Raw genomic sequence first — 27,849 nt, forward strand, 5'->3', positions numbered from 1 at the left:
TGTGACGTTTGACAGTTGAAAACGTCAACACAATCTACCAGAAAATGGATTGTTTCCTTTAGTTTTTGGCAAAAAGTGTCTTTTAGGGAGTTTTACTCACTAAATTCCTGGTTTTTTTCAGTTTGTTCGTGTTTCCCCCGTTCCCGGTTGACCGTACTGGGAAAATTTCCCTCAAAATCCGAGCGGCGCATCAGTTTTCTCCAGGTAAGAAGATTTTGTACACAAGTTCTTGTATTTGCTACGTGGCCGGTTCTCGTTAATATTTTCGCTATTGTGGGGCCTTACTGTGATTGTCTGCAAGGGAAATTACTTAGATTTGCATATTAGTTGGTTGTTTGGGCCAAATTTTCAGTTCCCAATTGTCTACTCCTTTAAGGGTCCAACTGTCTTTACTTTGTTGCCTTAAATTGTATTAATTTTGTTAAAAATTTGCTTTTTAAGTAATCTAATTGATTGATTAATGCTGTCACTGCAACTGATAAACATAAAATTAGTAAATCGAGGAGGAATTGAGTAGCATTTCCTGTGATATCTCCTGGAGCAGGTGATTCAATGAATAGTCTGTTTTGATTAATTACTCCATCTCTCTAATGGCTATTTATGTACCAAGGGCCTTAGAGGGAACATAATGCCCTGAAGGCCGAAACGGCCAGAAGGCCTATTCTGGTTCGGGGGGAGGTATTTTGAGGCGCACTTTCCCATTATTACGAAGGCATTTGACAGTATTTTGAGGCGTTATCTGTATATTTTAAAATGTCAAAAATATAGCCCCATTTTTAAAGTCACGTGACTGTTTTTGACAGATGTCAACTGGCTTTTACAGTGTTGCAAGCTCAAAATTGTATTATTTTACCTTGCATAACCGGTATTTCACAAAATCAGGTTTTGCAACTGTCTAAATGTGATTTACCAATTTTTTTCAATTTTAAACCGCATTTTAAAGGTCACGTGACTGTTTTTGACAGGTGTCAACTGGCTTTTACAGTGTTGCAAGCTCAAAATTGTATTATTTTACCTTGCATAACCTGTATTTCACAAAATCAGCTTTTAAAACTGTCTAAATGTAATTTACCAATTTTTTAAATTTTAAATCGCATTTTAAAGGTCACGTGACTGTTTTTGACAGATGTCAACTGGCTTTTACAGTGTTGCCAGCTCAAAATTGTATTATTTTACCTCACATAACCTGTATTTCTTAAAATCAGCTTTAAAAACTGTCTAAATGTAATATACCAATTTTTTTCAGTTTAAACCTCATTTTAAAGGTCACGTGACTGTTTTTGACAGGTGTCAACTGGCTTTTACAGTGTTGCAAGCTCAAAAAACTCGATTAATTTTTTAAAACAGTTTTCGGGAAATATCTTCCTTAAATGACCTTTTAGGCCAAAAGTGCCCTGATGCAATCTGGTAGAGAATACAATTCCCTACAACTCTCCTTTAATACACTTTTTTGATATTTTCTTAAATAACCGAGTTATGGACAAATGTGGAAATAGTTGTTTATAACCTCAATTTCAACCATTCAGCATTACCAGTCAGATAATAAGACAATCTATCCCATTTTATCTGCTACTGCTTGTGTGTAGGTAATTTTTGATTAAAAAATTATATATTATAAAAAAATTAATTATTTTATTAAAATAATATTGTTTTTTTTTTTTTTTAATTTTTTTTTTTTTTTGGTGGTTTCCATTCAGATTTTAATTCAGGATGGACGTTACCACACCGTTGATATTTGTATCAATCTTCATTTTGGCCTCAATCTCCCTATTTCTGGTGTACAAGTACGGCATCAAAAAGAAGAGCTACGAAGAAGTGTTGGCGGAGCAACGGAGGCAAACCAGCGCCCTCCTGGGCCCCTCCAAACCCACCAAATTGAAGGAGAAGAAGATCAACAAGAAAGCTGCCAAAAAGGTATCTTTCTCCCTTCCTCCAATCTCTCCATTCTCCTCTAATTGTTCTGATTAGCTGAACAAAGAGAAAGCCAGTCTTCAGGAGGTGAGTTCAGTAGATTCGGCTCCCGAGGAGGGCAAAATTGGCAGGAAGCTGAGCAAAGTGGAATTCCAGGAGGAGCCTGAAGAAGTCCCTCCGGTTGAGAAGGTCCTGGTGAAAGAGGTGGTTAATAAGGTAATTTTGGGGCTCTCTTAAGCTCGGTTCTCATGTATCCGGAATTATACACGATTTTTTAGTGTTTTTTTTAGACTATTGGATAGGAAATTTAATGAGGATTCCAAAAATGTGCTTAAAACTGTAATTTTCTCATTCCAAGTGGGTTTTACAGGCGATTTTGTCCTTGACTGTCCTTTGAAACTGTGTTTCTGTTAGTTCAAACTTTGACACTGTTTTTCTCTCCGACTGTACTCAATTTGGTAGTGTTTTTTTAGGTTAGTAGATAGGAAATTTAATGAGGATTCCAAAAATGTGCTTAAAACAGTCATTTTTTCATTCCAAGTGGGTTTTACAGGCGATTTTGTCGTTGACTGTCCTTTGAAACTGTTTTTCTAGCAGTTCAAATTTTGACACTGTTTTTCTAACTGACTATACTCGATTTTTTAGTGTTTTTTTAGACTATTGGATAGGAAATTGAATGAGGATTCCAAAAATGTGCTTAAAACTGTCATTTTCTCACTCCAAGTGAGTTTAACAGACGATTTTGTCGCTGACTGTGTTTTCAAATTTTGGCAGCACTTTTCTCCCTGACTGTACCGAATTTAGTGATATTTTTTTAGGCTATTAGATAGGAAATTTAATAAGGATTCTAAAAATGTGCTTAAAACAGTCATTTTCTCATTCCAAGTGGGTTTTACAGGTGATTTTGTCTCTGACTGTCCTTTCAAACTGTGTTTCTGTTAGTTCAAACTTTGACACTGTTTTTCTCTCTGACTGTACTCAATTTGGTAGTGTTTTTTCATGTCATTAGATAGGAAATTTAATGAGGATTCCAAAAATGTGCTTAAAACTGTCATTTTCTCACTCCAAGTGAGTTTAACAGACGATTTTGCCCTTGACTGTCCTTTCAAACTGTGTTTCTAGCAGTTCAAATTTTGACACTGTTTTTTTAACTGACTGTACTCGATTTTTTAGTGTTTTTTTAGACTATTTGATAGGAAATTTAATGAGGATTCCAGAAATGTGCTTAAAACAGTCATTTTCACACCACAAATGGGTTTTACAGGCGATTTTGTCCTTGACTGTCCTTTCAAACTGTGTTTCTGGCAGTTCAAACTTTGACACTGTTTTTCTAACTGACTGTACCCGATTTTTTAGTGTTTTTTAGACTATTGGATAGGAAATTTAATGAGGATTCCAGAAATGTGCTTAAAACAGTCATTTTCTCACTGCAAGTGGGTTTTTTAGGTGATTTTGTCACTGACTGTTTTTTCAAACTGTGTTTCTGTTAGTTCAAACTTTGACACTGTTTTTCTCTCCGACTGTACTCAATTTGGTAGTGTTTTTTTAGGTTAGTAGATAGGAAATTTAATGAGGATTCCAAAAATGTGCTTAAAACAGTCATTTTCTCATTCCAAGTGGGTTTTACAGGCGATTTTGTCTCTGACTGTCCTTTGAAACTGTTTTTCTAGCAGTTCAAATTTTGACACTGTTTTTCTAACTGACTATACTCGATTTTTTAGTGTTTTTTTAGACTATTGGATAGGAAATTGAATGAGGATTCCAAAAATGTGCTTAAAACTGTCATTTTCTCACTCCAAGTGAGTTTAACAGACGATTTTGTCGCTGACTGTGTTTTCAAATTTTGGCAGCACTTTTCTCCCTGACTGTACCGAATTTAGTGATATTTTTTTAGGCTATTAGATAGGAAATTTAATAAGGATTCTAAAAATGTGCTTAAAACTGTCATTTTCTCACTCCAAGTGGGTTTTTTAGGTGATTTTGTCCTTGACTGTCCTTTCAAACTGTCTTTCTGTTAGTTCAAACTTTGACACTGTTTTTCTCTCTGACTGTACTCGATTTTTTAGTGTTTTTTTAGACTATTGGATAGGAAATTTAATGAGGATTCCAGAAATGTGCTTAAAACAGTCATTTTCTCACTGCAAGTGGGTTTTTTAGGTGATTTTGTCACTGACTGTCTTTTCAAACTGTGTTTCTGTTAGTTCAAACTTTGACACTGTTTTTCTCTCTGACTGTACTCAATTTGGTAGTGTTTTTTATGTCATTAGATAGGAAATTTAATAAGGATTCCAAAAATGTGCTTAAAACTGTCATTTTCACACTACAAGTGGGTTTTACAAGCGATTTTGTCCTTGACTGTCCTTTGAAACTGTGTTTCTGTTAGTTCAAACTTTGACACTGTTTTTCTCTCCGACTGTACTCAATTTGGTAGTGTTTTTTTAGGTTAGTAGATAGGAAATTTAATGAGGATTCCAAAAATGTGCTTAAAACAGTCATTTTCTCATTCCAAGTGGGTTTTACAGGTGATTTTGTCTCTGACTGTCCTTTCAAACTGTGTTTCTGTTAGTTCAAACTTTGACACTGTTTTTCTCTCTGACTGTACTCAATTTGGTAGTGTTTTTTTAGGTTAGTGGATAGGAAATTTAATGAGGATTCCAAAAATGTGCTTAAAACTGTCATTTTCACACCACAAATGGGTTTTACAGGCGATTTTGTCCTTGACTGTCTTTTCAAACTGTGTTTCTAGCACTTCAAACTTTGACACTGTTTTTCTCTCTGACTGTACTCAATTTGGTAGTGTTTTTTTAGGTTAGTGGATAGGAAATTTAATAAGGATTCCAAAAATGTGCTTAAAACTGTCATTTTCTCACTCCAAGTGAGTTTAACAGACGATTTTGCCCTTGACTGTCCTTTCAAACTGTGTTTCTAGCAGTTCAAATTTTGACACTGTTTTTCTAACTGACTGTACTCGATTTTTTAGTGTTTTTTTAGACTATTGGATAGGAAATTTAATGAGGATTCCAGAAATGTGCTTAAAACAGTCATTTTCTCACTCCAAGTGAGTTTAACAGACGATTTTGCCCTTGACTGTCCTTTCAAACTGTGTTTCTAGCAGTTCAAATTTTGACACTGTTTTTCTAACTGACTGTACTCGATTTTTTAGTGTTTTTTTAGACTATTGGATAGGAAATTTAATGAGGATTCCAAAAATGTGCTTAAAACTGTCATTTTCTCATTCCAAGTGGGTTTTACAGGCGATTTTGTCTCTGACTGTCCTTTCAAACTGTTTTTCTAGCAGTTCAAACTTTGACACTGTTTTTCTAACTAACTATACTCAATTTTTTAGTGTTTTTTATGTCCTTGGATAGGAAATTTAATGAGGATTCCAGAAATGTGCTTAAAACTGTCATTTTCTCATTCCAAGTGGGTTTTACAGGCGATTTTGTCTCTGACTGTCCTTTCAAACTGTGTTTCTAGCAGTTCAAATTTTGACACTTTTTTTCTCCCTGACTGTACTCAATTTTTTAGTGTTTTTTATGTCTTTGGATAGGAAATTTAATGAGGATTCCAAAAATGTGCTTAAAACTGTAATTTTCTCATTCCAAGTGGGTTTTACAGGCGATTTTGTCCTTGACTGTCCTTTGAAACTGTGTTTCTGTTAGTTCAAACTTTGACACTGTTTTTCTCTCCGACTGTACTAAATTTTTTAGTGTTTTTTCATGTCATTAGATAGGAAATTTAATGAGGATTCCAAAAATGTGCTTAAAACTGTCATTTTCTCACTCCAAGTGAGTTTAACAGACGATTTTGCCCTTGACTGTCCTTTCAAACTGTGTTTCTAGCAGTTCAAATTTTGACACTGTTTTTCTAACTGACTGTACTCGATTTTTTAGTGTTTTTTTAGACTATTGGATAGGAAATTGAATGAGGATTCCAAAAATGTGCTTAAAACTGTCATTTTCTCACTCCAAGTGAGTTTAACAGACGATTTTGTCGCTGACTGTGTTTTCAAATTTTGGCAGCACTTTTCTCCCTGACTGTACCGAATTTAGTGATATTTTTTTAGGCTATTAGATAGGAAATTTAATAAGGATTCTAAAAATGTGCTTAAAACTGTCATTTTCTCACTCCAAGTGGGTTTTTTAGGTGATTTTGTCCTTGACTGTCCTTTCAAACTGTCTTTCTGTTAGTTCAAACTTTGACACTGTTTTTCTCTCTGACTGTACTCAATTTGGTAGTGTTTTTTTAGGTTAGTGAATAGGAAATTTAATGAGGATTCCAAAAATGTGCTTAAAACTGTCATTTTCTCATTCCAAGTGGGTTTTACAGGCGATTTTGTCCTTGACTGTCCTTTCAAATTGTGTTTCTGTTAGTTCAAACTTTGACACCACTTTTCTCCCTGACTGTACTCAATTTTTTAGTGTTTTTTATGTCATTAGATAGCAAATTTAATGAGGATTCCAAAAATGTGCTTAAAACTGTCATTTTCACACCACAAATGGGTTTTACAGGCGATTTTGTCCTTGACTGTCCTTTCAAACTGTGTTTCTGGCAGTTCAAACTTTGACACTGTTTTTCTAACTGACTGTACTCGATTTTTTAGTGTTTTTTTAGACTATTGGATAGGAAATTCAATGAGGATTCCAAAAATGTGCTTAAAACAGTAATTTTCTCACTCCAAGTAGGTTTTATAAGCGATTTTGTCACTGACTGTCTTTTCAAACTGTGTTTCTGACAGTTCAAACTTTGACACTGTTTTTCTCTCTGACTGTACTCAATTTGGTAGTGTTTTTTTAGGTTAGTGGATAGGAAATTTAATAAGGATTCCAGAAATGTGCTTAAAACAGTCATTTTCTCATTCCAAGTGGGTTTTACAGGCTATTTTGTCTCTGACTGTCCTTTCAAACTGTGTTTCTAGCAGTTCAAATTTTGACACTTTTTTTCTCCCTGACTGTACTCAATTTTTTAGTGTTTTTTATGTCTTTGGATAGGAAATTTAATGAGGATTCCAAAAATGTACTTAAAACTGTCATTTTCTCACTCCAAGTGAGTTTAACAGACGATTTTGTCGCTGACTGTGTTTTCAAACTTTGGCAGCACTTTTCTCCCTGACTGTACCGAATTTAGTGATATTTTTTTAGGCTATTGGATAGGAAATTTAATGAGGATTCCAAAAATGTGCTTAAAACTCTCATTTTCACACCACAAATGGGTTTTACAGGCGATTTTGTTTTGCAGAAGCGTTTGAAGAAGGTGAAGCCAATTTTGGTGAAAACGACTCCGGATGAGAAATTGGGGGTTTCCAACGTGGAAACGGCCCCAATCGAGAATCATTTCGAAGACAGTCATCCCAAGGATGAGTTTGAAATGTTGCGTGCGATCACGGTAAGTCACGTAAAAATTCAAAATTTGTAAAAATTCTATCAAAAAAATTGCGTACAGGGTGACCAAAAACATTCAATCACCATACTTTTCACACACACCCTGTATAGTACAAATTTTCTTTGTGTTTTTAATTTTTCTACAGTTTCCTACACATCTTGGCTAGAATGTGACTAGCCCCGTTTGGAACGTCTTAGTGTCTGAACGTTGATTAAACTAGATTTTTCCCAGTTAAGTCGTTGCAATTTAGTCCACTACGGTCCTGGAATTTTTTTTCAGCGTTTTTGATTTTTCTACAGTTTCCTACACATCTTGGCTACATTCTGTCAAAATTTCAGCTTCCTAAGTCAATTAGAATGTGACTAGCACCATTTGGAACGTCTTAGTGTCTGAACGTTGGTTAAACCAGATTTTTCCCAGTTAAGTCGTTGCAATTTAGTCCATTACGGTCCTGGAATTTTTTTTTCAGCGTTTTTGATTTTTCTACAGTTTCCTACACATCTTGGCTACATTCTGTCAAAATTTCAGCTTCCTAAGTCAATTAGAATGTGACTAGCACCATTTGGAACGTCTTAGTGTCTGAACGTTGGTTAAACCAGATTTTTCACAGTTAATGCGTTGCAATTTAGTCCATTACGGTCCTGTAATTTTTTTCAGCGTTTTTGATTTTTCTACAGTTTCCTACACATCTTGGCTACATTCTGTCAAAATTTCAGCTTCCTAAGTCAATTAGAATGTGACTAGCACCATTTGGAACGTCTTAGTGTCTGAACGTTGGTTAAACCAGATTTTTCCCAGTTAAGTCGTTGCAATTTAGTCCATTACGGTCCTGGAAATTTTTTCAGCGGTTTTAATTTTTCCACAGTTTCCTACACATCTTGGCTACATTCTGTCCAAATATCAGCTTCCTAAGTCAATTAGAATGTGACTAGCACCGTTTGGAACCTCTTAGTGTCTGAACGTTGGTTAAACCAGATTTTTCACAGTTAATGCGTTGCAATTTAGTCCATTACGGTCCTGGAATTTTTTTTCAGCGTTTTTGATTTTTCTACAGTTTCCTACACATCTTGGCTACATTCTGTCAAAATTTCAGCTTCCTTAGTCAATTAGAATGTGACTAGGACCGTTTGGAACCTCTTAGTGTCTGAACGTTGGTTAAACCAGATTTTTCACAGTTAATGCGTTGCAATTTAGTCCATTACGGTCCTGGAATTTTTTTTCAGCGTTTTTGATTTTTCTACAGTTTCCTACACATCTTGGCTACATTCTGTCAAAATTTCAGCTTCCTAAGTCAATTAGAATGTGACTAGCACCGTTTGGAACCTCTTAGTGTCTGAACGTTGATTAAACTAGATTTTTCCCAGTGAAGTCGTTGCAATTTAGTCCATTACGGTCCTGGAATTTTTTTTTTCAGCGTTTTTGATTTTTCTACAGTTTCCTACACATCTTGGCTACATTCTGTCAAAATTTCAGCTTCCTAAGTCAATTAGAATGTGACTAGCACCGTTTGGAACCTCTTAGTGTCTGAACGTTGGTTAAACCAGATTTTTCACAGTTAATGCGTTGCAATTTAGTCCATTACGGTCCTGGAATTTTTTTTCAGCGTTTTTGATTTTTCTACAGTTTCCTACATATCTTGGCTACATTCTGTCAAAATTTCAGCTTCCTTAGTCAATTAGAATGTGACTAGGACCGTTTGGAACGTCTTAGTGTCTGAACGTTGATTAAACTAGATTTTTCCCAGTTAAGTCGTTGCAATTTAGTCCATTACGGTCCTGGAATTTTTTTTTCAGCTTTTTTAATTTTTCTACAGTTTCCTACACATCTTGGCTACATTCTGTCAAAATTTGAGCTTCCTAAGTCAATTAGAATGTGACTAGCACCGTTTGGAACGTCTTAGTGTCTGAACGTTGGTTTAACTAGATTTTTCCCAGTTAAGTCGTTGCAATTTAGTCCATTACGGTCCTGGAATTTTTTTTCAGCGTTTTTGATTTTTCTACAGTTTCCTACACATCTTGGCTACATTCTGTCAAAATTTCAGCTTCCTAAGTCAATTAGAATGTGACTAGGACCGTTTGGAACGTCTTAGTGTCTGAACGTTGGTTTAACTAGATTTTTCCCAGTTAAGTCGTTGCAATTTAGTCCATTACGGTCCTGGAATTTTTTTTCAGCGTTTTTGATTTTTCTACAGTTTCCTACACATCTTGGCTACATTCTGTCAAAATTTCAGCTTCCTAAGTCAATTAGAATGTGACTAGCACCGTTTGGAACGTCTTAGTGTCTGAACGTTGGTTTAACTAGATTTTTCCCAGTTAAGTCGTTGCAATTTAGTCCACTACGGTCCTGGAATTTTTTTTCAGCGTTTTTTATTTTTCTACAGTTTCCTACACATCTTGGCTACATTCTGTCAAAATTTCAGCTTCCTAAGTCAATTAGAATGTGACTAGGACCGTTTGGAACGTCTTAGTGTCTGAACGTTGGTTAAACCAGATTTTTCACAGTTAATGCGTTGCAATTTAGTCCATTACGGTCCTGTAATTTTTTTCAGCGTTTTTGATTTTTCTACAGTTTCCTACACATCTTGGCTACATTCTGTCAAAATTTCAGCTTCCTAAGTCAATTAGAATGTGACTAGCACCATTTGGAACGTCTTAGTGTCTGAACGTTGGTTAAACCAGATTTTTCACAGTTAATGCGTTGCAATTTAGTCCATTACGGTCCTGGAATTTTTTTTCAGCGTTTTTGATTTTTCTACAGTTTCCTACATATCTTGGCTACATTCTGTCAAAATTTCAGCTTCCTAAGTCAATTAGAATGTGACTAGGACCGTTTGGAACGTCTTAGTGTCTGAACGTTGGTTAAACCAGATTTTTCACAGTTAATGCGTTGCAATTTAGTCCATTACGGTCCTGTAATTTTTTTCAGCGTTTTTGATTTTTCTACAGTTTCCTACACATCTTGGCTACATTCTGTCAAAATTTCAGCTTCCTAAGTCAATTAGAATGTGACTAGCACCGTTTGGAACGTCTTAGTGTCTGAACGTTGATTAAACCAGATTTTTCCCAGTTAATGCGTTGCAATTTATTCCATTACGGTCCTGGAATTTTTTTTCAGCGTTTTTTATTTTTCTACAGTTTCCTACACATCTTGGCTACATTCTGTCAAAATTTCAGCTTCCTAAGTCAATTAGAATGTGACTAGGACCGTTTGGAACGTCTTAGTGTCTGAACGTTGGTTTAACTAGATTTTTCCCAGTTAATGCGTTGCAATTTAGTCCATTACGGTCCTGGAATTTTTTTTCAGCGTTTTTAATTTTTCTACAGTTTCCTACACATCTTGGCTACATTCTGTCAAAATTTCAGCTTCCTAAGTCAATTAGAATGTGACTAGGACCGTTTGGAACCTCTTAGTGTCTGAACGTTGGTTTAACCAGGTTTTTCACAGTTAATGCGTTGCAATTTAGTCCATTACGGTCCTGGAATTTTTTTCCAGCGTTTTTGATTTTTCTACAGTTTCCTACACATCTTGGCTACATTCTGTCAAAATTTCAGCTTCCTATGTCAATTAGAATGTGACTAGCACCGTTTGGAACCTCTTAGTGTCTGAACGTTGGTTAAACCAGATTTTTCACAGTTAATGCGTTGCAATTTAGTCCACTACGGTCCTGTAATTTTTTTCAGCGTTTTTGATTTTTCTACAGTTTCCTACACATCTTGGCTACATTCTGTCAAAATTTCAGCTTCCTAAGTCAATTAGAATGTGACTAGCACCATTTGGAACGTCTTAGTGTCTGAACGTTGGTTAAACCAGATTTTTCCCAGTTAAGTCGTTGCAATTTAGTCCATTACGGTCCTGGAATTTTTTTTCAGCGTTTTTGATTTTTCTACAGTTTCCTACACATCTTGGCTACATTCTGTCAAAATTTCAGCTTCCTAAGTCAATTAGAATGTGACTAGGACCGTTTGGAACGTCTTAGTGTCTGAACGTTGGTTAAACCAGATTTTTCACAGTTAAGTCGTTGCAATTTAGTCCATTACGGTCCTGGAATTTTTTTTCAGCGTTTTTGATTTTTCTACAGTTTCCTACACATCTTGGCTACATTCTGTCAAAATTTCAGCTTCCTAAGTCAATTAGAATGTGACTAGCACCGTTTGGAACCTCTTAGTGTCTGAACGTTGGTTAAACTAGATTTTTCCCAGTTAAGTCGTTGCAATTTAGTCCATTACGGTCCTGGAATTTTTTTTCAGCGTTTTTGATTTTTCTACAGTTTCCTACACATCTTGGCTACATTCTGTCAAAATTTCAGCTTCCTAAGTCAATTAGAATGTGACTAGGACCGTTTGGAACGTCTTAGTGTCTGAACGTTGGTTAAACTAGATTTTTCCCAGTTAAGTCGTTGCAATTTATTCCATTACGGTCCTGGAATTTTTTTTCAGCGTTTTTGATTTTTTTACAGTTTCCTACACATCTTGGCTACATTCTGTCAAAATTTCAGCTTCCTAAGTCAATTAGAATGTGACTAGCACCGTTTGGAACCTCTTAGTGTCTGAACGTTGGTTAAACCAGGTTTTTCACAGTTAATGCATTGCAATTTAGTCCATTACGGTCCTGGAATTTTTTTCAGCGTTTTTGATTTTTCTACAGTTTCCTACACATCTTGGCTACATTCTGTCAAAATTTCAGCTTCCTAAGTCAATTAGAATGTGACTAGCACCGTTTGGAACGTCTTAGTGTCTGAACGTTGGTTTAACTAGATTTTTCCCAGTTAAGTCGTTGCAATTTAGTCCATTACGGTCCTGGAATTTTTTTTCAGCGTTTTTAATTTTTCCACAGTTTCCTACACATCTTGGCTACATTCTGTCAAAATTTGAGTTTCCTAAGTCAATTAGAATGTGACTAGCACCGTTTGGAACGTCTTAGTGTCTGAACGTTGGTTTAACTAGATTTTTCCCATTTAAGTCTCCTTAACCAAACACTTGACAGTCTGCATTCAGAGCCCCCTGGCGGACAAACGGCGCATGGGAAAAATTCCTAAATATGGTCTCTACAGCGGTGCCAAGTTTCAAGGTCACAACTGTCAAATTTGACGGGACAATTTGGGGGTAAAACTGTCAAAGTAAAAACCTTCTGACTGGTAATGTTCAGCAGGAGGAAGTCACCGTGACGTCGGAAGCGTCCAGAGAGGAGAAGAAGGCCGCCAAGAGGAACAAGCAAGCCAAGGTGGTGGATTCGGCGCAGAAACCGCCAGAACCGGTACCAACTGTGGAGGAACCAGCGGTCCCGGAGAAGGTGGCTCCGGAAATCAGCACCCTGCCCCAGGTGCCCGATTCTGTCATCGCCAAGGAGCGGAGGAAAAAGAAGAACGAATCCAATTCCAGGACCCAACTAAGTTAGTACATTTAAAATTAAAAAAAAAATAAAAAAAAAAAAATAATAAATAAAAAAACAAAAAAATATTAATTAATTTAAAATTAAAAAAAAAAAAATTAATAAAACAAATAAATATTAATTAATTTAAAATTTTTATTATTATTATTTTTTTTTTTTATTATTTTTTTATTTTTTATTTTTATTTTTTTTTAAATTTAAGATATTTCTGTATTAGCCTCGTATTGTCTGTGGATAATGGGTAGGTAGTAAATTAGGCCTATTTTTAAAGAAATTAGCTATTTTCGAGTGTTAAAATGTATTTTTTGGCTTATTAACTAGCACAGCCATAACCTAATATTTTTTAAAAATTTGAAATTTGCAGTTATCCTGGGAAAACAGAAAGGTACATAAAAATTGGAATTTTTTTACGGAAAAAGCGAGGTTATGTTGTAGTTTTAGAGCAAAAAGTAACATTAACCCGTTTCAAACGTCAATTTTGACAATTTTAACACCGAAAAACTGTGATTGACTGTATTTGACACTTTTCGGACATTTTCAGTCCTTATGACATTAATTCTGACAATTTTTAAACGAAAACAATCTCTGTGACGTCGTTTGACTAATTCAAGACACTAAAAAGGCTTCAAACGTCAATTTTGACAACTCAAACACAGAAAAACTGTGATTGACTGTATTTGACACTTTTCGGACAATTTTCACTTCTTATGACGTAATTTCTGACAAATTCTTGATGAAAACAGTCTCTGTGACGTCATTTGACTACTTAAAGACACCAGAATGCCTAAAAAGTCAATTTTGACAACTCCAAAACAGAAAAACTGCGATTGACTGTATTTGACACTTTTCGGACAATTTTCACTCCTTATGACGTAATTTCTGACAAATTCTTGATGAAAACAGTCTCTGTGACGTCATTTGACTACTTTAAGACACCAGAATGCCTAAAAAGTCAATTTTGACAACTCCAAAACAGAAAAACTGTGATTGACTGTATTTGACACTTTTCGGACAATTTTCACTCCTTATGACGTAATTTCTGACAAATTCTTGATGAAAACAGTCTCTGTGACGTCATTTGACTACTTTAAGACACCAGAATGCCTAAAAAGTCAATTTTGACAACTCCAAAACAGAAAAACTGTGATTGACTGTATTTGACACTTTTCGGACAATTTTCAGTCCTTATGACGTCATTTCTGACAATTTCTATATGGAAACAGTCTCTGTGACGTCGTTTGACTACTTTAAGACAGCAGAAATGCCTAAAAAGTCAATTTTGACAACTCTAACACAGAAAAACATTTTTTACTGTATTTGACACTTTTCGGACAATTTTCACTCCTTATGACGTAATTTCTGGCAAATTCTTGATTAAAACAGTCTCTGTGACGTCATTTGACTACTTTAAGACACCAGAATGCCTAAAAAGTCAATTTTGACAACTCCAAAACAGAAAAACTGTGATTGACTGTATTTTACACTTTTCGGACAATTTTCACTCCTTATGACGTAATTTCTGACAATTTCTAGATACAAACAGTCTCTATGACGTCATTTGACTATTTCAAGACACCAGAAATACTTTAAAAGTCAATTTTGACAACTCCAAAACAGAAAAACTGTGATTGACTGTATTTGACACTTTTCGGACATTTTTCAGTCTTTATGACGTCAATTCTGAGGTTAAGTTGTAGTTTTAGAGCGAAAAGTGACATTAACCCGTTGCAGCCCGTTTATGACGATTTATTTTCAGCTTTCGATCGCGATCAGCTGATCCATTCGGTACGCGGGGCCGAACTTTCCCGAACCGAAGTTCAATTGCTGATCGATCTGTTGCTCAACAAGCAATTGGAGGCTCCTGCCGTTATTGGTGATTGGAGTGAGGTGAGTGTATAGCAAAAGAAAGCTCATGAATTGGGCTATCGCGTGACGTTGACAGAACCGGGCTAAGTTGCACCGTTTGGCCGGTAGAGGGCGTCAAAGTTGACTCTCGTTTTTTGCTCAATATCTCGGGAACGTTTTGGGTTAGAGGTTTGAAATTTTTATCACAAATGCACCTCGATGGGGTGCAACTTTTACCTTCCATACACTTTTTTGGTACCATGCAACGTTTGACCTGGAAAAATAAAAAACTTGAATTGTCAAGAATTTTCACCTAATTTTCCCAAAAAAAAAATTATTTTCAATATCTCAAAAACGTTTTGAGTTAGAGGTTTGAAATTTTTACCATGGGTGCACAAAAGTACCACGCAACTTTTCCTTTTTATATAGTTTTTTCGAAAAACGTACCGTTTGTCCGAGAAAAATCAAAAACCGTTTTCCTGACACTTTTCAAAGGGGTCACCCCACCAAATTTTAGGAAAAAAATTTTGAATTTAAAATTTTTTTTGATTGGCCGAATATTTTTGAATTCTCAGTAGAAACGTGACGTCAAGTGTCACTTGTCAAAAATGTCATTTTTTTGAGGGTGCCACGCCCTGAAAACTGTAAAAAATTACAAAAAACACTATTTTTTAGGTTATGTCCGAAACGGTGCTAATTTTGGCAAAACTGACCCAAAATTTGGGTTTTTCAGACCGAAATTAGTCAAAATGGCCACTTTGACAGTTGAAATCCAATATGGCCACTGTCAGTATAGTAGGCCAGGAAAATCAGGCATTTTTAGCACAATTTTGGTGCACTTTTCCAAAAAATCGCTAATAACTCGCTTATTTGAAACATTCTCTAAAAAACCACCGCATACCAAAAGAAAGCTAATGAATGGGGCTGTCACGTGACGTTGAGCGGGCGGCGCTAAGATGCGCCGTTTGGCCGCCAGAGGGCGCCAAAGTTGGGTCGGACATTTTTGCTCAATATCTCGGAAAAACCAAAAAATTAATTTGACAAAATATTTACGCAGGGCAAGTCGGATCCGATGCAAAAACTGAAAAAACAGCTGGCCGACAAGGAGAAACAATTGAGCGACGAGCAAGAGACGCTGGCCGCGGTGCAGGCGAAATTGCGCGAAGTGCGCACCGAGCGGGCGACGGAACGCGCGCAATTTCAGCAAAAGTTGCGCGCCTCCGAGGAATCGAAGCTGGACGTTGTTGCCGCGCATCATCGATTGCAGCAAAAAGTCCAGGAACTGGAAGAGGCGCGCAACAAGGACGCCGGCAATTTCCAGCGATTGGTCGAGGAGAATGGCGCGTTGCAAATGCAGCGCGGCCAATTGGAGGCCACGCTGATCGGTTTCCAAGAGGTAAAGTTTTTGACAGTTCAAACTTTGACAGCACTTTTCTCCCTGACTGTACTCAATTTTTTAGTGTTTTTTATGTCATTAGATAGGAAATTTATTGAGGATTCCAAAAATGGGCTTAAAACAGTCATTTTCTCACTCCAAGTAGGTTTTATAGGCGATTTTGTCCCTGACTGTCCTTTAAAATTGTGTTTCTGACAGTTCTAACTTTGACACCACTTTTCTCCCTGACTGTACCTGATTTTGTTGCGTTTTTTATGTCATTAGATAGGAAATTCAATGAGGATTCCAAAAATGTGCTTAAAACAGTAATTTTCTCACTCCAAGTGGGTTTTACAGGCGATTTTGTCCCTGACTGTCTTTTCAAATTGTGTTTCTGACAGTTCAAACGTTGACAGCACTTTTTTCCCTGAATTTACTCAATTTTTTAGTGTTTTTTCATGTCATTAGATAGGAAATTTAATGAGGATTTCAAAAATGTGCTTAAAACAGTCATTTTCTCACTCCATGTGGGTTTTTTAGGTGATTTTGTCACTGACTGTATTTTCAAACTGTGTTTCTGGCAGTTCAAATTTTGACGCTACTTTTCTCCCTGACTGTACTCAATTTTTTAGTGTTTTTTATGTCATTACATAGGAAATTTAATGGGGATTCCAGAAACGTGCTTAAAACAGTCATTTTCTCACTCCAAGTGGGTTTTATGGGTGATTTTGTCCCTGACTCTCCTTTAAAACTGTGTTTCTGACAGTTCAAACTTTGACACCACTTTTCTCCCTGACTGTACTCAATTTTTTAGTGTTTTTTATGTCATTAGATAGGAAATTTAATGAGGATTTCAAAAACGTGCTTAAAACAGTAATTTTCTCACTCCAAGTGGGTTTTACAAGTGATTTTGTCCTTGAGTGTCTTTGAAAATTGTGTTTCTGGCAGTTCAAACTTTGATGCTACTTTTCTCCCTGACTGTACTCAATTTTTTAGTGTTTTTTCATGTCATTAGATAAGAAATTTAATGAGGATTCCAGAAACGTGCTTAAAACAGTCATTTTCTCACTCCAATTGGGTTTTAAAGCTGATTTTGTCACTGACTGTATTTTCAAACTGTGTTTCTGGCAGTTCAAATTTTGACACCACTTTTCTCCCTGACTGTACTCAATTTTTTAGTGTTTTTTATGTCATTGGATGGGCAATTTAATGAGGATTCCAAAAATGTGCTTAAAACAGTCATTTTCTCACTCCAAGTAGGTTTTGTAGGCGATTTTGTTCCTGACTGTCCTTTAAAACTGTGTTTCTGACAGTTCAAATTTTGACACCACTTTTCTCCCTGACTGTACTCAATTTTTAAGTGTTTTTTATGTCATTAGATAGGAAATTTAGTGAGGATTTCAAAAACGTGCTTAAAACTGTCATTTTCTCACTCCAAGTGGGTTTTACAAGCGATTTTGTCCCTGAGTGTCTTTTCAAACTGTGTTTCTGACAGTTCAAACTTTGACGCCACTTTTCTCCCTGACTGTACTCAATTTTTTAGTGTTTTTTATGTCATTAGATAGGAAATTTAATGAGGATTCCAAAAACGTGCTTAAAACAGTCATTTTCTCACTCCAAGTAGGTTTTATAGGCGATTTTGTCCCTGACTGTCTTTGAAAATTGTGTTTCTGGCAGTTCAAACTTTGACGCTACTTTTCTCCCTGACTGTACTCAATTTTTTAGTGTTTTTTATGTCATTAGATAGGAAATTTAATGAGGATTCCAGAAATGTGCTTAAAACAGTCATTTTCTCACTCCAAGTGGGTTTTTTAGGTGATTTTGTCACTGACTGTATTTTCAAACTGTGTTTCTGGCAGTTCAAACTTTGACGCCACTTTTCTCCCTGACTGTACTCAATTTTTTAGTGTTTTTTCATGTCATTAGATAGGAAATTTAATGAGAATTCCAAAAACGTGCTTAAAACAGTCATTTTCTCACTCCAAGTAGGTTTTGTAGGCGATTTTGTTCCTGACTGTCCTTTAAAACTGTGTTTCTGGCAGTTCAAATTTTGACACCACTTTTCTCCCTGACTGTACTCAATTTTTTAGTGTTTTTTGTGTCATTAGATAGGAAATTTAATGAGGATTCCAGAAATGTGCTTAAAACAGTCATTTTCTCACTTCAAGTGGGTTTTACAAGCGATTTTGTCCCTGAGTGTCCTTTAAAATTGTGTTTCTGGCAGTTCAAATTTTGACACCACTTTTCTCCCTGACTGTACTCAATTTTTTAGTGTTTTTTATGTCATTAGATAGGAAATTTAATGAGAATTCCAAAAATGTGCTTAAAACAGTAATTTTCTCACTCCAAGTGGGTTTTTTAGGCGATTTTGGGACTGACTTTGACGCCACTTTTCTCCTGTCTAAATCAATGCCAGAAAGCTTCAAAATGTCTAAATAAAAGACAGAAGGCTTCTAGGTGTCTAGAAATTTGCCAAATAAGAGCCAGAAGGCTTCTAAACGTCTGGAAATTGTCAAATAAATGCCAGAAAGCTTCAAAATGTCTAAATAAAAGACAGAAAGCTTCTGGGAAGTTTAAATAAAAGACAGAAGGCTTCCAGATGTCTAGAAATTGTCAGATCAATGCCAGCAAGCTTAAAAATGTCTAAATAAATGCCAGGCAGCTCCAAAATGTCTAAATAAAAGACAGAAGGCTTCTAGATGGCTAGAAATTGCCAAATAAGAGCCAGAAGGCTTCTAAACGTCTGGAAATTGTCAAATAAATGCCAGAAAGCTTCTGGAAGTTTAAATAAAACCCAAAAGGCTTCCAGATGTCTAGAAATTGTCAAATAAGAGCCAGAAAGCTTTAAAATGTCTAAATAAATGCCAGAAAGTTTCAAAATGTCTAAATAAAACCCAGAAGGCTTCCAGATATCTAGAAATTGTCAAATAAGAGCCAGCAGGCTTCAAAATGTCTAAATGTCATGAAAAATCAAACAGACTGTAAACGTTCAGTTGCGCAGGGTAAATTCGACGTCACGATGACGTAATAACTAATCAACATATTGTCCAACTGTCCTTAATTACGTCATCGTGACGTTCGGTCCCTCACTAATTCACGGCAACCGTGATTTTCTCGATAATTCCACCCGAAACTTTAATTGCGCGCATTTATCGACAGACCGAGGCTTTGATTCACGCGTTGAAAGCGGAAAACTTGCACCTGAGCAAACAGAGCCAGTTGCTGACGCAACAAAGACAGGAACAGGACGCCAACTATCAAAGTTGCCTGCTGCAAATTCAAAATTTAGAGGTAGATGCTCTCAAAAAAATTTCCAAAAAAAAAAAAATGTAATTTTTCTGGGTAATTTCTCAGACAAACCACGTATTCGACCTGTCGGCCCAACAGGAGGAAATCCGCAAAAAACACGAACAACAACTGCACCGATTGGTCGAAAATCACGTGATCGAACAGCAACGACTCGACGACGTCGTAAAAGAAGTAAGTTGGCCGTGGAGCGTCACGATGACGTAATTTGACTTGTCAAATTACGTCATCGTGTCGCTCCGTGGCGCACTTTGATTGGTAATTGGGCGCGCGCAGCTCCACGCCGAAATCGAGCGGCTAAAGGACGAGACGAGCGTTCGGGTGAACGGCACGAAGGTGCACGAAGTGAAAATCCTGAATCTCGGCAACGAGGTGACGTCGGTGCGAACGGAACTCGATTCGGCGCAACGAGCGCTGTCGGAGGTGCGCGAGGAGCTCGCGGCAACGCTGCACGAGTTGGCCGAGCAAAAAGTCAAAAATGACGTGAGTCACCACTTTTTTCTGTCTGTCAACTGTCAAACTTGATTTTGTTTACGTTTTGCAGGAGTTGCGCCAAAAGAACTGGAAAGTGATGGAGGCGTTGAACGCCGCCGAACGGCGCACGAACGAAACCGACAAGCGGACGAACGTAAGTCGCCTGTCACTTACGTCACGCAGTTTGACGTTGACAGTTTGGGTTTTTTGCGCGCGCAGGAAATGGTGACGCGGGAACAAGCGGCGCACAAGCAGTTCCTGCAACGACTTTTCCCGAACGTGCGAGTGCCGGAAGCCGATTCGTTGCCCGATTGGCGGGACCAGTTTGAAAAGGAGGTGCGCGCGCGTTTTGACAGCTCGCAGCCGGACGACGTTGCCAAGTTGCACAACGAGGTGCAACATTACAAGAAAATCATCGACGAAACGGTAAATACGCTCAACTTAATAAAAAAAAAAAAAAAAATCAAATTAAAAAAAATATTTTAATTTTTTTTTTGATTTATTTTTTTTTCATTTTTTAATTTAATTTTTTTTTTCATTTTTTAATTTTTTTTTTCATTTGTTTTTTTTAATTAAGTTTTTTGACATTACAAGAAAATCATCGACGAAACGGTAAATACACTCAAGATAATAAAAAAAAAAAAAATCAAATTAAAAAAATATTTTAATTTTTTTTTTTTCATTTTTTAATTTAATTTTTTTTTTTTTTTATTTTTTTTTAGAATTTTTTTTTTTTTTAATTAAGTTTTCTTGACATTACAAGAAAATCATCGACGAAACGGTAAATACACTCAAGATAAAAATCTTTTTAAAATGACTATTAAAAACTGAATTTTTGAGAAATTTTTCAAATTTTCTTGACGTCGACCACTTTCTCTCAAACCAGAAAAGTGAAAATTTTGAAAAAAATTCCTGGAGATACTACAGGACTTTCTTAACAAAATTCTGAGAAAATTAAGGTCAAAAAAAAAAAGAAAAAAAAATAAAAATTAAAAGAAAAAATAAAAATTAAAAATAAAAAAATAATAATTAACAAATTATAAAATAAATTAAAAAAAAAATTAAAAAAAATTTAATTTATTAATTTTATTTTTTTTATTTTAATTATTCTATTATTATTTATTATTTTAATTTTAAAATTTAAATTTTTTTTTCTCTTTTAAAAAAAAATAAATAAAGAAAAATAAAAATTAAAAAATCATAAAATTAATTTAAAAAAAAATTTAAAAAAAATTAAAAAAAAATTTAAAAAAAAAAAATAAATAAAAAAAAAATAAAAAAAATAAAAAAAATAAAAATAAAAAAAAATAAAAAAAAAAAAATAATAAAAAAAAATTAAAAAAAAATTAAAAAAAAAATTAAAAAAATTAAATAAAATAAAGTAAAATGACTCATTACTCACGAGTAGGTAATGGATGTTATTATGATTGTTTCGTTGTAGGAGGGAATTTTGAAAAAGTTGGAATCGCACATAGAGGAGGAGGAGAGGAACTGGAGGAGCAAATTGAGCGAAAAAGATGCGGAAATCGAGGAACTAAAGGAGCACCGTACGTCTCAGGTGAGTGGAAAGGGGCCCCTTGGTGTCGGTTTGGGTGGAAAAAATTGTTTTTTCTCACCAGAAACCGGACAAAGTTGGGAAATCGCCCGATACGAATGGGATTCAGTTTGCGTACGAATGCATCGAAAAATCCCTCCCACCCATTATAGACGAGGTATTCAGTTTGTTTGGTTTTTTTGTGCTTTTGTGGCGTTTTTCAAACTGATTTTTTTCCCCTTTTTTTTCTATTCCTGTAAACCACTGGAAAGTAGAAAAATGTCACGAAAATGTTACGTCAACTTTGACGCCCTCTAGCGGCCAAACGGTATGACCAATCAACTCGTGGGGGGATATTTTTGGAAAGCTTGCAATCTGCACTATCTTTTGTTTTCTATGACATTTTGACGTCACTTGTCAAATAAGGGAGTAAATTAGGGTCAAAGCAACGTGTGTCAAAAAATATGTGGTTTTATGGTAAAGGAACTTTGACGCCCTCTAGCGGCCAAACCGTCTAACCTATCAACTGAAAAAAGGATATTTTTAGAAAGCTCACTTTATTAGCTATCCATTGACGTATAAAACTCTACCAAAAATGTTATAAATAATTGAGTTATTCAAGAATAAACAAAAGGATGCACCAAAAATGTCAGGAAAATGTTAGTCAACTTTGACGCCCTCTAGCGGCCAAACCGTCTAACCTATCAACTTAAAAAAGGATATTTTTAGAAAGCCCATTTCATTGGCTGTCCATTGACGTATAAAACTCTACTAAAAATGTTATAAATAATTGAGTTATTCAAGAATAAACAAAAGGATGCACCAAAAATGTCACGAAAAAGTTAGTCAACTTTGACGCCCTCTAGCGGCCAAACCGTCTAACCTATCAACCCAAAAAAGGATATTTTTAGAAAGCTCATTTCATTGGCTATCCATTGACGTATAAAACTCTACCAAAAATGTTATAAATAATTGAGTTATTCAAGAATAAACAAAAGGATGCACCAAAAATGTCATGAAAATGTTAGTCAACTTTGACGCCCTCTAGCGGCCAAACCGTCTAACCTATCAACTTAAAAAAGGATATTTTTAGAAAGCCCATTTCATTGGCTGTCCATTGACGTATAAAACTCTACCAAAAATGTTATAAATAATTGAGTTATTCAAGAATGAACAAAAGGATGCACCAAAAATGTCAGGAAAATGTTAGTCAACTTTGACGCCCTCTAGCGGCCAAACCCTTCAACCTATCAACTTAAAAAAGGATATTTTTAGAAAGCTCATTTCATTGGCTATCCATTGACGGATAAAACTCCACCAAAAATGTTATAAATAATTGAGTTATTCACGAATAAACAAAAGGATGCACCAAAAATGTCAGCAAAATGTTAGTCAACTTTGACGCCCTCTAGCGGCCAAACCGTCTAACCTATCAACTTAAAAAAGGATATTTTTAGAAAGCTCACTTTATTAGCTATCCATTGACGTATAAAACTCCACCAAAAATGTTATAAATAATTGAGTTATTCAAGAATAAACAAAAGGATGCACTAAAAATGTCACGAAAATGTTAGTCAACTTTGACGCCCTCTAGCGGCCAAACCGTCTAACCTATCAACTTAAAAAAGGATATTTTTGAAAAGCTCATTTCATTGGCTATCCATTGACGTATAAAACTCCACCAAAAATGTTATAAATAATTGAGTTATTCAAGAATAAACAAAAGGATGCACCAAAAATGTCAGGAAAATGTTAGTCAACTTTGACGCCCTCTAGCGGCCAAACCGTCCAACCTATCAACCCCGTTGGGTTATTTTTAGAAAGCTCGCTTTATTAGCTATCCATTGACGTATAAAACTCCACCAAAAATGTTATAAATAATTGAGTTATTCAAGAATAAACAAAAGGATGCACCGAAAATGTCACGGAAAAATTAGTCAACTTTGACGCCCTCTAGCGGCCAAACGCTTCAACCTATCAACTTAAAAAAGGATATTTTTAGAAAGCTCACTTTATTAGCTATCCATTGACGTATAAAACTCTACTAAAAATGTTATAAATAATTGAGTTATTCAAGAATAAACAAAAGGATGCACCAAAAATGTCAAGAAAATGTTAGTCAACTTTGACGCCCTCTAGCGGCCAAACGCTTCAACCTATCAACTTAAAAAAGGATATTTTTAGAAAGCTCACTTTATTAGCTATCCATTGACGTATAAAACTCTACTAAAAATGTTATAAATAATTGAGTTATTCAAGAATAAACAAAAGGATGCACCAAAAATGTCAGGAAAATGTTAGTCAACTTTGACGCCCTCTAGCGGCCAAACCGTCCAACCTATCAACCCCGTTGGGTTATTTTTAGAAAGCTCGCTTTATTAGCTATCCATTGACGTATAAAACTCCACCAAAAATGTTATAAATAATTGAGTTATTCAAGAATAAACAAAAGGATGCACCGAAAATGTCACGGAAAAATTAGTCAACTTTGACGCCCTCTAGCGGCCAAACGCTTCAACCTATCAACTTAAAAAAGGATATTTTTAGAAAGCTCACTTTATTAGCTATCCATTGACGTATAAAACTCTACTAAAAATGTTATAAATAATTGAGTTATTCAAGAATAAACAAAAGGATGCACCAAAAATGTCAAGAAAATGTTAGTCAACTTTGACGCCCTCTAGCGGCCAAACCGTCTAACCTATCAACTTAAAAAAGGATATTTTTAGAAAGCTCACTTTATTAGCTATCCATTGACGTATAAAACTCCATAAAAAATATTGAAATTAAGCGAGTTTTTGAGGATTAAACCAAATGATGCACAAAAAAAAGACACCACCCTGTAACACTCCGTAACTCGGTTATTTTGACAGTTACAGGGTGATTCAATATATCAAATTGAAGCCCTTTAAATTCTCTTTTAATCACTCTAAAAATTCCAATCCTAACTCGTCCAGTTTTGGAGATATTTGAGTTTGAAATTTCAACACCCTCTAGCGGCCGAACCGTGCAACCGATCCACTCGTGTAATGATATTTTTGGAAAGCCCTTCATCTGCTCTATCTTTTTTATTTCAGTGACTTTAGCCCCTTTTTGTAAAATAAGGGAGTTATTAAGGGTTAAACAGATTGGTGCATTGTTTGGCTAGAAGGGGGTGAGGGGGGGTTGCAAAGTGCACCACCTCACTAAAACCTTAATAACTCCCTTATTTGGGACGCTTTGTATAAAGTTTTATATGTCAATGGAAAGCTAATGAAACGGGCTTTCCATTGATGTATAAAAGTTTATAGGTTGATGGTACGGTTCGGCCGCTAGGGGGCGTCAAAGTTGTCTATTTTTTTCTGCACTTTTTTTGGTACACTCGCTTATTCAAATCAAAATAACTCCCTTATTTGGGACGCTTTGTATACACTTTTATATGTCAATGGAAAGCTAATGAAACGGGCTTTCCATTGATGTATAAAAGTTTATAGGTTGATGGTACGGTTCGGCCGCTAGGGGGCGTCAAAGTTGGTCCAAGCCAAAACTAGCGCAAACAATTTTGACGGTCAATTTCTGGCAAAACCAGTTCGGGGATCAACGTCAAATTTTCACCAGATAATTTGACGTGTTTTGACAGATATTTGACAGCTGTCAAAAATCCCCACCAAGTGCACTGACAACAATTTGAAATGTCATTTAGTTTGTCAGGCTGTCAATCGCCATTTTGTTTTTTGGGTACACTCCGCAAAAAAATGACAGAGGTTATGCGATTTTAGTGTGTCTTTGAGTGTACCACAAAATGGCGGGCTGGGAAAAATTTGATACCCCTGGTAAAGTGTCATTCGTCAAAAATCCAAAATGGTCGCCGTTAGTATAGTAGGCCCGAAAATTCCCAATTTTGACTGAATTTCCGTGCAGTTTTCCAGAAAATCGTCCATAACTCGCTTATTTGAAACATTCTGTATAAAACCACCGTATACCAAAAGAAAGCTAATGAATGGGGTTATCGCGTGACGTTGACAGAACCGCGCTAAGTTGCATCGTTTGGCCGCTAGAGGGCGTCAAAGTTGATTAAAAATTTTCAAACATTTTTGCAAATATCTCGGAAACTACTCAACTTAGAGGTTTGAAATTTTTACCATGGGTGCACAACAGTACCACGCAACTTTTCCTTTTTATATAGTTTTTTCGAAAAACGTACCGTTTGTCCGAGAAAAATCAAAAACTGTTTTCTTGACACTTTTCAAAGGGGTCACCCCACCAAATTTTAGGAAAAAAATTTTGAATTTAAAATTTTTTTCTGATTGGCCGAATATTTTTAAATTATCAGTAGAAACGTGACGTCAAGTGTCACTTGTCAAAAATGTCATTTTTTTGAGGGTGCCACGCCCTGAAAACTGTCAAAAATTACAAAAAACCCTATTTTTTAGGTTATGTCCGAAACGGTGCTAATTTTGGCGAAACGGACCCAAAATTTGGATTTTTTAGACCGAAATTAGTCAAAATGGCCACTTTGACAGTTGAAATCCAATATGGCCACTGTCAGTATAGTAGGCCGGGAAAATCAGGCTGTTTTAGCACAATTTTGGTGCACTTTAGCAAAAAATCGCTAATAACTCGCTTATTTGAAACATTCTGTATTTAGACGCTAAATAACAAAAGAAAGCTAATAAGTGGGGCTGTCACGTGACGTTGACAGAACCGGGCTAAGTTGCACCGTTTGGCCGCTAGAGGGCGCCAAAGTTGACTCTCGTTTTTTGCAGTTTTTGCTCAATATCTCAAAAACGTTTCGGGTTAGAGGTTTGAAATTTTTACCACAAATGCACCTCGGTGGGGTGCAACTTTTACCTCCTGTACACTTTTTTGGTACCATGCACCGTTTGACCTTGAAAAATTAAAAACTGGAATTGTCAAGAAATTTCAATGGTGATACCTTCTGGTTTTTTTTAGAAATTTTTTTTTTTCAAAATTAACCTCAACTACCTAAATACCTTCAGGTTAATAGTACAAAAGTGACGTAAAGTGTCATTTGTCAAAATGTCATTTTGCAAGGGTGCCACGCCCTAAAAAGTGTCAAAAGTGTCAAAATTGACACTTTTTGAATTTTTTAGACACCCGCTGCTTTCACCCTAAATTACTCCCTTACTTGACAAGTTACGTCAAAATGTCATAGAAAACAAAAGATAGTGCAGATTGCAAGCTTTCCAAAAATATCCCCCCACGAGTTGATTGGTCATACCGTTTGGCCGCTAGAGGGCGTCAAAGTTAGACTAACATTTTTGGTGCATCCATTTGTTTATTCCTGAATAACTCAATTATTTGCAACATTTTTGTGGGAGTTTTATACGTCAATGGATAGCTAATAAAGTGAGCTTTCCAAAAATACCCCAACGGGGTTGATAGGTTGAGGGGTGTGGCCGCTAGAGGGCGTCAAAGTTGACCGAGTTGTTTTTTCCAGCTGCAAATCAAGGTAAGCAACCTGGAAAGCCAGTTGGCGCAGGCGCAAGCCGACAATTTGAGGTTATTGGAGGAGCGTCACTCCAGGAAACCTCCCACCCCTCTGGCGGGAGAAAAGGTAACCAAAACTATACAGTGACGTAAGCAAAAAAAAAACAAAATACAATCGGGGAACGTTTTTGCAGGATTTTCTTAGGTTAGAACAACTAAATAGCAGCGAAGCAGCAATTTACCAAAATGTAAGTGAAACCCGGTAAATTACAAAAAAAAAAAAAAAAATTAATAAAAAAAAAAAAAAAAAAAATTTTATTGTATTTTTTTAAATTTATTTATTATTATTAATTAATTGTTTTTTTTAGGGTGCAACGAGTTCATAATAATAATAATAAAAAAATAATAATAATAATAAATTTAAGTGTAAATGAGATTTTTTTGTATACATAACCTACAATTTTAGTTTTTTTCTGTTCTACTACATTCCTTGTTTTTTTTTTTTTCGTTTTTTTGTGCAATAATTTCAGTTTGTCCCTCTCTGTCATTTTCTGTTTGCTTTTTGTAATTTTTCCCCAAAAATTAGGTTCGTTTTAAGGTTATTTATTAAGGAAATTAAATTACCGTGTTTGATTCAACGGTATTAATCACTAAAAGCTACTATACAATTATTATTTTTGTAATATTATTAAGTAATAATTTTTTTGTAACGAAAATGCATTTAAATACAGATTTTTGTGCGTACTTAACGAGTTTTTATGTTGTTTCTGTTCTTCTTGACGGTTGTGTGTCGCAACTCGGTTGTTTTGACAGGTATCGAGTTGATTTTTTTGACAGGTTGTAGCGCAGAGTGTCCTCTACAAACTGTCAGATGACGTGTTTGCACGAAAAATGTCACCTGACCGAGTTATTGGACGAAAATATCTTGGTTTCGAAAGAAACACACTTTTGGTCCATCGAGCAAGATTTTGTGCAATTATCCGAAATTTGGTATAAAATTGCGCATCACGTGACCGAAGACGTTTTGAGTGACTTTGGGTCACGTGACCAGACACTGATTAACCTGGAAAAAACTGGTTTTTGGGAAAAACCGCGTTAAAAGTTCCGGAGGGGAGTTTTTGGTCCATCGAACCACCAAAAATTGAGAAACAAAGTTTGAAAACGTATATTTCCTAAACTATCCACTGGATTTCGTTGATTTTTG

At 35.7% G+C, this 27,849-nt stretch overlaps 1 protein-coding gene and 1 long non-coding RNA gene across 2 annotated transcripts; one reads left to right on the forward strand and one right to left on the reverse strand.

Annotated features, from left to right (window-relative positions):
- The first annotated feature begins 11 nt into the window (after window positions 1–11).
- LOC145737410 (uncharacterized) lies at window positions 12–27,389 on the forward strand. The gene is made up of 18 exons (XM_081992074.1): window positions 12–204; window positions 1,698–1,914; window positions 1,969–2,127; window positions 7,150–7,296; window positions 12,439–12,682; window positions 13,046–13,066; window positions 14,438–14,568; window positions 15,584–15,922; window positions 19,061–19,192; window positions 19,256–19,381; window positions 19,484–19,690; window positions 19,752–19,835; window positions 19,901–20,107; window positions 21,123–21,239; window positions 21,301–21,393; window positions 26,656–26,772; window positions 26,840–26,893; window positions 27,014–27,389. Exons 2-18 carry the CDS (start codon window positions 1,711–1,713, stop codon window positions 27,029–27,031), a joined length of 2,400 nt encoding a protein of 799 aa, XP_081848200.1. The 5' UTR covers window positions 12–204; window positions 1,698–1,710; the 3' UTR covers window positions 27,032–27,389.
- On the reverse strand, window positions 22,876–23,841 carry LOC145737427 (uncharacterized). Its single transcript, XR_014180371.1, has 3 exons — window positions 23,735–23,841; window positions 23,190–23,553; window positions 22,876–23,008 (listed from the first exon to the last, which is right to left on the reverse strand). It is a non-coding gene; the product is annotated as an uncharacterized LOC145737427 (long non-coding RNA).
- Window positions 27,390–27,849: the final 460 nt, after the last annotated feature.

Source organism: Ips typographus, linkage group LG14 (genome assembly GCF_016097725.1).
Source record: "Ips typographus isolate SLU linkage group LG14, UJ_Ityp_2.0, whole genome shotgun sequence".
In the NCBI taxonomy this organism is placed as follows: Eukaryota; Metazoa; Arthropoda; class Insecta; order Coleoptera; family Curculionidae; genus Ips; species Ips typographus.

Coding starts and splice junctions, on each gene's coding strand:
- LOC145737410 (XM_081992074.1), top strand. CDS start 1,711: ATGGACGTTACCACACCGTTGATATTTGTATCAATCTTCATTTTGGCC. Junction 7,297..12,438: donor AAATGTTGCGTGCGATCACG/GTAAGTCACGTA, acceptor GGTAATGTTCAG/CAGGAGGAAGTCACCGTGAC. Junction 15,923..19,060: donor CGCTGATCGGTTTCCAAGAG/GTAAAGTTTTTG, acceptor ATTTATCGACAG/ACCGAGGCTTTGATTCACGC.